This window comes from Pseudoliparis swirei, chromosome 4 (genome assembly GCF_029220125.1).
Source record: "Pseudoliparis swirei isolate HS2019 ecotype Mariana Trench chromosome 4, NWPU_hadal_v1, whole genome shotgun sequence".
Taxonomy (NCBI): Eukaryota; Metazoa; Chordata; class Actinopteri; order Perciformes; family Liparidae; genus Pseudoliparis; species Pseudoliparis swirei.
The window spans coordinates 12,156,250-12,166,571 of NC_079391.1; the positions used below are offsets into that span (position 1 = coordinate 12,156,250).

Below are 10,322 nucleotides of genomic sequence, written 5' to 3' on the forward strand. Positions count from 1 at the left end.
TCAAAGATGGACTCAAAGGCCTCATCGACATCTCAAGGAGAAATTGCCAACGCTGATGTTTTTGTGTGTGTCTAAGTTGTTATTGTCTGTGCTTTTTAATTGGTTCAACTGACGGAATGTTTTTTTCTTTTCTTCAAATGTTGGGGGTCTAAAGGGAGAAATATTTTCTTTTTGAATTAACACTTCTGTTGTCTTCAAAGTCTGGCACGAATTTCATTTTTAATCTGTAATGGGAAAGTCTGGACCTGTAACACCAACTATTGATAGTGACACGGTGTGTTGACCCCCTGCCAGTGTGAGTAAGGCACTGGAAGATAGCTTGTTCAGTGACCTCTGACCTAGGTAACTAACGTACACCCCAAAATATACACACACAAGACGGTTGCAGCCGGTTTAGGGCGGTGAAGCCATGATAACTTCATACATTAGCCACCATTGTATCACTTGTTTCAGGCTCATAAATCGGTCTCCCCGACAGCCGGACATCACAGATTTGGACCCAGTGTGAAGATTTCCCACTGGAGGAGGACACCTATGTGGTTGGGAACCTCGCTTGTTTATGAAGGGCAGCTTAAGGACCCTGACACCCTCAGTTTGGATGTCAATCTGACACCTATTGCTTTACTAAGAACACAGCTGATGTCTGAGCACTACAATCAAACAGCAGGAACAAACATCAATGATAAACAATCTGAGCCAACCTCGTAAATCACATAATACTAAACACCATTTTGACCTGAGCTTGTAGCAGGTATAAAGCTTCAGTGAAGCTCAGTCAGGACGGTTCATACATCTGACATTCACTTTTCATTTGGAACAGCTCTTGGAAGGCAAAACTTTGATGATGTAAATCATGCGAGCAGATTGACTGCAGATGGAAGAATCAGAGGAATTGAGATCCAGCAATACAATTCAAATACAAGAATGTAATCCTAATGCAATGCTACCACTAATTCTGAAGGCTCCCTCTTTTAGGGGAGTAGTTAACTTGTGCTTGACATAAATAATTAGAAAATACCAAAGATTGTCTTTCTTTACGAATCTAGAAGTGTGCAGATGTCATTGGATCAGATATAAGTACATGTGAGCTGCTGCTCTGAGCTAAACAAGGCCACGACCTGTTGCTCTGAGCTAAACCTGTTGCTATTAGCTAAACAAGGTCATGACTTGCTGCTCTGGAGAAATATTACATGTTAGGGGAAAAAAGAAGAGAAAAGGATATTATGGTTATCTAGTTTGGAGACCCTAACTAGTTAACCATAATACTCTCAAGTATTTGTTTGTAGCTTTCCGATCTTGGTATAAGGACTCATAAAGCCCCCCCACCAGAATCAGCTTTAAGTGTGTACAAATCCAATGAATATGGCTTATCTAAATCTATGTGAGACATGTTAGAGATGTGAGGAGCTGTGCTCTCCATGTTTCACTCTGATACAATAACTCATGTAGTCAGCTCCTCAAAACATGTTCACACACAACACAGAGCTCCATCCTTCTGGAGACCAAAGTACGACATGATGATGATGTGATGTAGTCAGAGGAGTAAAGACACTGACAGCAGAGTCACAACAGAACAGGTTACATGTTTATGATGAGTTAGTTTATTTCGATCAGCAAAATATACAACAATCATAATTCAACAAAAGAAGAAAGTGGCTGACCGTAAGGGTCGAGGCTGAAGCTAACGAGCTTATAAGTGCCCTAACCTATGATTTCTCGAAAAAACTTATTTCAAAGAATCATATATATATATACACACATACATACGTATACATATACATACATATACACACACATATATACATATAAACACACACTCTATACATACACACACATGCATATAAACATAAAACGAAAAACAAAACAAAAAACTTGTCCCCATTAACCGTTGATGTAATGATGATGTAGTAATGAAGGTTACAGGTGAAGCACAGGTAGTGCTGTGACTGGGTGCTAACTGAACGCTGCTTAATAAGAAAAACTCAACTGTCTCTTTATTTTTCAATTGTCAATATGTATTGCCTCGTGGTCATCATATCCTCACTCTTCCATGTGGGAATGTTTAGTTCCAAAATGACCCAAATAAAACAAGTAAATACATGATGTATACAACTATGCTGGAAATTAACCATGAACATAAATATCAGAGGAAATAAACGGCATTAAATACATATGTATCAATAACAGGTATACTGCCATCTAGCGGTATAAAGGTGAACCGTTTACTCTGCGGTGGAAATATAGTCTCTGCACAGAAACATTACTTTGATTAATCTATATTAGGAACTGTGTTGCATCAAACAAGGCAACGATTAAGTGAGAAGGTGATTCTTGCTGTGTAGGCTACATGAATATTAAACTTCCCGTCGTCACCACTGTCGCTAACATATCCAGGTTTAATTATTTATTCTTTATATTGACAAGTTAATATTCTTCTAACGTTACCCTGCTATGTGTTTGCATCGTTAAAATATCCCCGTTTAATTACTTATTCTTTATATTGATTAATTAATATTCTTCTAAGGTTAATACGAATATGTATCACTGGCTTTTATTTTGACTTAATTTTAAGCACTTCCGTTCTGTCGTTTTTGGTTTCAGACAGCAGAAACGAAATACGGAGGTGGTATTCCGTTTTTCCGTTTTTGGTTTTCAAACGGAAAACGAAAAAACCACGTGATTTCCGTATTCCGTATTTGGAATGAAACGAAAAAACAAACTAACAAAACGTACACGGACCGTGTGTCTGTCCGACTCCGGTGCACACTCACGTTTGACTGCGGGAGCGCGCACCATCCCACTGTTTGCGGGGTCCGTGTACGTAATGTTATTTCGTTTTTTCGTTTCATTCCAAATACGGAATACGGAAATCACGTGGTTTTTTCGTTTTCCGTTTGAAAACCAAAAACGGAAAAACGGAATAGGTCCGTGTACGTAATGTTATTTCGTTTTTTCGTTTCATTCCAAATCAAAACCAACGTTGCGTTGAAATAATTGCAACCGTTTTTACACATTCATCGTAGGACATGAACACGGTGGGATATTCTACTTTAGTAAAAGTACCTGTAAAAACAGGCGTAGTAAAAGTAATGCTTTTGCATTCAAGATTGAAATTGAGTAACAGTCAAAAATGGCTACTTTAAACAATTAAATAAATGCCCCTTTCAGACTTTTTAATTGTTATATTGCATTATTGTTATGAATGCATTTACATGTAAGAAGCATGTTAATGTCGTGGGTGGTCGAGGAAGAGCTAATACCAAGTATGTTTACACACATCGATTCATCTTGACCTTTTTTTCCATGTATATGTAAAGTAACTGTGTCATAAGTATGCTACAATGTTTTCCTCTGAAATGTAGTGAAGAAAATCAAAATAATCAATTAAAGTAGTGCCTAAAGTAAATGAGTAAATGTACTGTTATCTCCTCCGTTGCAAAAAGATGGCTTGGATAACGAGATGGTGGGGCAAATACATCTGAGGATGAAATGTGCATCTAATAAATATGTGCACATTTTAAAACTTGCTTTAAATACCGCATCCCGAAGCCCAACACTTTTTTTCTTTCTAATTTCATTTAAAAATGATAACTAAAGACAACTTTATTAAAAAAATATTGCCTAAGGCATTTCATTATAATTGTATGCTTAATTATTTTTCTTGCATCACTTAATGCAATGTTGATTTAAGCTATTTATTCAGATTCCAGGCCCTATGCTCTGCACTCAAGCACTAAATACAGTATCAGTCTTTAATTCTCATGTACAGAAAAGATGGTGATAATTACTACGCGCAGGATTTTGAAATCAATGAGCCTCAAAGCCACAAAACTCCTATATTCAGTTCCCCATAACTCTTAAAATACATTGAATGTTGTTCTGCAAACAGAACAAAAACATCACGAAAGCAAACTATGTCGATTCATTCTTTATTTTGACATAGGTCTTTTTCAACTTCTTGGCAGAGGAATATTGAATTTGTGGAGACAAGCTTGAAAAAGGCTTCACAAGCAGACCTGGTAAAACAAATGAATATTTTGAGAGCACAGGTGCTGGAGCTTTATTATGTGGTGCATATACTCTATTTGGTAGCCAGAATCAAGCACCCTGTGAAATCTCTCAAAAGTATATCAACATATTTCAGACAAGTATGGAAACACCAGCCGATCATACATGACTTCCTGATCAAATACCATCCGTTTACCGTCTGGACGACAATGAGGATTAAAACGTCTCCGAACAATCACTCGAGGTTTTCGCAGCGAATATGATTGCAAAAGTGTAACAAATACAAAAGGAAAGAAAGAAGCATTTGTCATCGTTTACCAGTCAAACCTGTAAGTGAGACAAGATTATTTCCCTTAACCACAGCACCAATCAAATCTTTGACAGACCAACATTGATAAAACAAAAATTCCGCAGGCCTCACTGATGACCACAGTGAGGTAAACGCTCCTACTCCATAGGGACTCCTGCACAGCTCTGGTCGCAGGAGGAGCGTTGCGTCGTTAAGACGGAGGTGCCTTCTTTGGGTGCTGATGTCTTGTTGTCGTCGGGCTTCATAGCTGGGAAGAGCAACACCTCCTGTGAGAGAACAAAGCTGTCACCTGAGGGATTTTAACTTGCATAAAAGAGGAACACTTTCTGACAGATGTTGGCAGCTGGAATGTTTGCAAGAAATGTGATTTCTTGAAGACATCTCTTTAACCCATTGTTCTTTGTGTCCCATTAATCATGTGTTCATCTGTTGTTCTCGAGTCTGAACAAAGCTTAAAATCAGCTATGTTAACAATCACAGCAGTGAAAACAAAAACATTTTACATTCTGTGTTACTCACCAAAAAGCAGTGTGTTTTTAGCCTTCTGCATAATGCATTTGCAAGCTACAATGCATCAGATTGTAAAAAATCCTGTATTCACACTGCAAAAAGCGACCAGATGCAGTGGGACATTCTGGTATTTTGTGGCATTCTGCTGTTCACATATTAAATCTATGTCAGCAAATTCCCACCAACTGTTGATCAGTTTGAAGCCATTGGCACTTGTTTGCATGCAAGTTCTCATGCAGGAGTACGAGACAAACAAAAGGGGGACCCATTCATGAAAAACAGCTCCTGAGTTGTTCTAGCGGTCGGAATACCACAGTTCACCTTAAATTCTCAAAATAAATCTGATGTATTTTGTCATTGTGGTAAAAGGATTTAGAAATGACTAAATCATACGACAGCTTTACCTTGATGTTGTTGGAGTCTGTGAGGAACATGGCGAGACGATCGATGCCCATCCCCCAGCCGGCAGTTGGTGGCAGTCCATATTCCAGAGCTGTGCAGAAGGTCTCGTCAATGAACATGGCCTCATCATCGCCTTCTGCTTTGGCCTGAAAAAGATCCACCATAAAACTTAACATGCAGCAATATTTAGACTCACACTTTAACAATACGTATCCATGACCTATATATTGAAACCATGTAGCAGGAAAAACAAAAGAATACTTCTATACACACCTGGGACTGTTGCTCGAAAAGCTGCCTCTGTCTAACCGGATCATTCAACTCAGTGTAAGCATTGCAGATTTCCTTCTTCATCACAAAGAGCTCAAAACGCTCCGTTAGGCCTTTCTGTGTTCTGTGCCTGTAAAAATGGAGTCAGTGTGAACCTGAACGTCACATCTTTAAAGGATAAATATGAAGCTGAAACGAGGCGATTCTCACCATTTTGCTAAGGGACTCATGATTTGAGGATGTTCACAGATGAATGTCGGGTTGATACAGGTGACTTCAAGGAAATCACCAACCATCTGTGGGGAGAAATATGAGTAAAGAACTCATAGTTAACAACAACAACAACAACAACTGTACAACCAATGCTAATGTTCATCAATGGAGCACCTTGTCAAGGAGTCGGGCAGTGGTTCTGGGTGGAGGACAATCAACTCCTTTCTGTGCACACAGGTCGTCAAAGAATTTACGTGTCTCTGAAGACAAAAGAGTGATAGAGAAACATGAAGAGAAATCTGCTGATAGAAAATGACATGAAGACCAACCCCTTTATTTGTGAAAGAGATAATGTCACAGAAACAAAAACTACTCCCACATTTCAGAGGCAGTCATCTTCTCACATAAAGTCCATCTCACCATCACTTTCGTAGCTGTCAGGAGGAGGGAACTTCACTCCCATAATCTTCTCTAGGTCGTGTGTCATGCTCACTCTTCTGAAAGGTGGCGTGAAGTCAATCTCATGGGCCTCTCCCTCCGGGCCATCGGGGTGATAAGTCACCTTGTATCCTCCAGTGATGTGTTTCACCATTCCTGAAGCAAAGAGGGTAACAAAGAGTTAACTAGAGTTGTTTTCCCATGTATTCAGTGGAGTGATGAGGCTACGCTCATGGCATGCGATTATAAAGACAAGAAATGTCAGTTTAGATGGAAGGGCTGTCAGTCTGTGGAGCAGGTTTAAAAGAAACATCGTAACAAAGGCAATCTAAACACATCAAGTCAGATATTAGCAAGGCTGTTAGTTTTTTGCTAATTACTGCTGTTTCTTTTCTTACATTGGTATATGTTCGCCAGTTTCTCTATTTCTCACTTTGCCAACTATCTATGTTTTACTTACCTGAGAGTAGTTTCTCTGTGATATCAATCAAGTCATGGTAATCGGCATATGCCATGTAGAATTCACAGGTGGTGAACTCTGGATTGTGAGTAAGATCGATGCCTTCATTCCTGAACTGACGACCAATCTCATACACTCTGTCCATTCCTCCAACCACGAGCATCTGTGGGAAGTTTGATATGCAGTGTTAATATTCAAACATTGGACACATGTACTAAACAACTTGACAAAGAATGAATATATTTCTGCACAACATTTTTACAACAAATATATGGAAGTAATTGATTACTGAGAAGGACGGTCCTTGAAAGTGATGGAAGACTTAAGAAAAGCATATTACCTTGTGGTAGAGCTCAGGTGCAATCCTCATGTACAGGTTCATATCCAGCTCTTTGTGGTACGTCACAAATGGACGGGCTACTGCTCCACCAGGAATAATGTTCATCATTGGTGTCTCAATCTAAAGAAACAGCAAACAGGATTCAGCAAAGCTGCACTGACTAATTATATGTTCCTTAAAATGTGGGAAAGGAATACTCTCAATACACTACGGACACCAACTCTTACCTCCAAAAATCCCATCTGGTCCAGGAAACTGCGCAGGTATGTGATGATTTTGGAGCGGGTTATGAACTTTTGTCTCACGTAGTCATTGAGAATCAGATCCAAGTAGCGCTGGCGGAATCGTGTTTCCTTTGAAGGAAAGATTACACGGTGGTCAAAAAAAATGCTTCCAACATTGCTGTTGTATTGAATGCCTTGTCCTCTTCCCATCAGCAGGCTTTTTCGTGAAAAGGCGATGGCACACTCGTCTACGTGATGGCGTTTTAGTCTCACTAGCCACTGCCCTAAATGCAATGAAAATAGTGCTACATAAGAACTAATGCTTCTGTTTTGTGTCGCCCAGTCTCACTTTTTAAATGTGGTATTTGCAGAAATGTGTGCTTTTGTGTCTTTTTGAGAAAAAGGCCAGGGTGCAGTGCATCTCTCACAAAATGAGTGTCCAATCACAATGGGCATTACCTTGTCTTTGAGGCCAAAGTGGAGGTGGGGCAACATGTGCAAACATGGCGCTAGCAGCGTCATTTCTGTGGGAATGATGCTCAACTCCCCCTTTTTTGTCTTCCCTGGATTACCACGGACACCGATGATGTCTCCGCGGCGCAGTTTGTTGTTGATGGCCACAAAGGCGTCCTCAGACTTGTAATTTCTGACATAAAGAAAATATGCAGAAATGAAATCCCTGCACTCTAAATCATCCACAGAGAAAAGAACGAGGTGTACTGATCTGCTGTATAACATTTCACAGCACAACAATGTGACGATATGAATAATCGTTCAAGAAATCTTCTCGGAGAGTTGAGTGGTTACGCAGTTTTTGGCTGTAAGCAGCCGATGAGTTTCCCTAGTAACAGTACGAACATTTGTTTCAATAACAAGCACTACATCAGTGTGTGACAGCATACAACTAACATCTTTCCGTTTCAACTTGAACACAGACTGTTTACTAATGCATGCAGCCCTGTTTGACTCTTCATCTGCCTGCACTCATAATGCCTTAAAAACTATATATTTTGACGGTGGCCATCAGTCTGTACCTTGAGGTCGCCATGACTTGCAACTTGACGCCTTCGCCCCGCAGGTCGTAGAAAATTAGCTTGGCACCAGAAGCCCTCTTGGCATGGACGCGGCCTGTAAATCACATACCATGATTAACAAGGAACCTAACATTGGGTACAGAGTGCACAATCAACATATACAATTTAAAAAATATTCCTGGTACCTGACACATTGAGAACTACATCAGTCAGCTGATCTCCAGGCTGTAGAGTACTGTATGTCTCGATGAACTCGGTGAGTGACAAGTCTACGTGATACTTGTGAGGATACGGGTCCTCTGCTGTGCCCTTCAGTTCCTGAATGGCCTGGGAGCGGATCTTGAAGTATTGCTATTTCCAAAGGGAAACAAATTATCATTATAAAACAATAAATAAATCATTAAAAAGGTATAATAAGAGTAAGGTTTATGATCAACAGAGAAAGTTCTCACATTTGGGTCAAGCGTTTCCTCATCCAACCCAGAGGCATTTTGAGCTCCTTCATTGGATTCTTTCTTTTGGTCCAACTGCTCTTTGACCTTGGCTTCTTTCTCAGCCGTCTTCTTCTCAGATTTCATCCGCCTCTTCAGCTCACTAATAAGAGTAATTAAAGATGAGTGATATTGTAGATTGCGGTCAATGATGCAACTACAAACGAAATTGCATGTCTGTTCAAACTGTTAAGAAGAAATAACTGTGTGGTTGTGAGGGAAATCATATATTTGTGTGCCGTTTTGTTATTCCGGGGTTGGAAATAAAAAACAAATAAGGCCACATCACAATTCACTAATAACAGACACAAATACAGGGAACGGGCACCACATTTCTCCGATGACAAAAGGTTGTTTGATTTTCTCATTGGAATGCAAATCCACCAACCTTTTGTCACCTCTCCAGCGTATGCCGTATATTTGAGCAGAGACTGCATCTGTACATGGGGCAGCACATTTTAACCACTGCCCCCTGACCCCAAAGGCTTGGCACAGCTGCTGCCTGGCTGCCCTGACCAGACACAGCATGCTGAGCTACCAGTCAGCGGACAAACCTGAGGAAATAGACAGACAATGTAGCGTACATACACTGTAGCGTACATACAACAGAGCTGTCTTTGACACACTTTTAGCCCGGGAGTGCCAGAAATACCGAACCATTGACTACTGCTAGCAAGTAACGTGACAGGACGTCACGAAGGATGAAGGACAACGGAGTCAGCTTAATTTAAGAATCGTCTACCCGCTTATTTACCCCTGAATGACAAAATAACAAAGTGCTCTGCCAGAATAAAATTATTACATATACCGTACTTTAAGATTATTATCGAGGACAAGAAAAAGAAACTAAAAGATTTCACGACCAATGTGTGGTTTCTTTGATTGTACTGTGGATCTTGTAGTTTTACCGATGAGTAACAGGCACTACCGAGCTCGGCTTCAGCTCATTTTCAGGACTACAACTACCAGAGACACAGACGAACTGCATCCTGGGATGTGTAGGCACGTGGCGCGCCACCATATGCAGCATGGATTCAACCCTCACTTCGCTATCATCTTATGAACTGATGCAACACTCAATACAACTGCCTCGCCGAACTGAAACGCTCTTAACTGCTAAAACAAAAAAGGATTCGGTGGAAACGACACCGCGTTAAGGGCCGAGAATAGTTAACATGCGATTAGAGAGAAGAATAGGCTCACTTTTTGCTGAGGTTCTCTCCGTCCAAAGCCTCCACGTCAGCCATGTTGTGCTAAAAAAGATCAAATAACGCGCAGGCGCCGCAAAAACGCGAGAACTAGATGGTGCGTTTAGGTGACAGTCGGAAATCAGTAATTACAGTATTACAAGTAACACAACAAATATATATTCTGGATTTTTGTTTTTGTTTACAACTATAAAAACATACCTGTCAACAGGTAATCTGGACCAGAAGTAGTGCTAATAAAATATTAAGGTAAGTAACAGTTTCAAATTCAGCATTTTTTTTAATGAATAATAAAAAAGGTGTTCATTTAAATCAATACATAATTTACCTTTCTACATTACATTCATTTAGTTAAACCTTTCATCCAAATCGACTTTTAATAAGTGCACTCAACCATGAAGGTACAACCCCAAC

At 40.0% G+C, this 10,322-nt stretch overlaps 1 protein-coding gene across 2 annotated transcripts; it reads right to left on the reverse strand.

The window, feature by feature from the left end:
* Positions 1 to 3,915: 3,915 nt before the first annotated feature.
* On the reverse strand, positions 3,916 to 9,983 carry kars1 (lysyl-tRNA synthetase 1). Of its 2 annotated transcripts, XM_056412232.1 has the most exons (15): positions 9,904 to 9,974; positions 9,089 to 9,254; positions 8,662 to 8,803; positions 8,395 to 8,560; positions 8,210 to 8,303; positions 7,635 to 7,821; positions 7,179 to 7,304; positions 6,952 to 7,071; positions 6,612 to 6,774; positions 6,134 to 6,307; positions 5,888 to 5,973; positions 5,711 to 5,796; positions 5,504 to 5,630; positions 5,233 to 5,376; positions 3,916 to 4,584 (listed from the first exon to the last, which is right to left on the reverse strand). In XM_056412232.1, the coding sequence occupies exons 2-15, from the start codon at positions 9,226 to 9,228 to the stop codon at positions 4,456 to 4,458; spliced, it is 1,884 nt and encodes a 627-aa protein (XP_056268207.1). In that variant the 5' UTR covers positions 9,229 to 9,254; positions 9,904 to 9,974; the 3' UTR covers positions 3,916 to 4,455. The 2 variants fall into 2 exon arrangements, with proteins under 2 accessions (XP_056268207.1, XP_056268209.1); XM_056412234.1 differs by lacking the exon at positions 9,089 to 9,254 and having other exon boundaries at positions 9,904 to 9,983.
* Positions 9,984 to 10,322: the final 339 nt, after the last annotated feature.

Bases quoted from the DNA above. Each gene is read 5' to 3' on its own strand.
- kars1 (XM_056412232.1), bottom strand. From the start codon at position 9,228: ATGCTGTGTCTGGTCAGGGCAGCCAGGCAGCAGCTGTGCCAAGCCTTT. The intron at 8,561-8,661 runs GTGAGAACTTTC...CTTTGGAAATAG, and splicing joins AGGAAACGCTTGACCCAAAT to CAATACTTCAAGATCCGCTC. The intron at 8,304-8,394 runs GTACCAGGAATA...TGTGATTTACAG, and splicing joins TGTAGTTCTCAATGTGTCAG to GCCGCGTCCATGCCAAGAGG.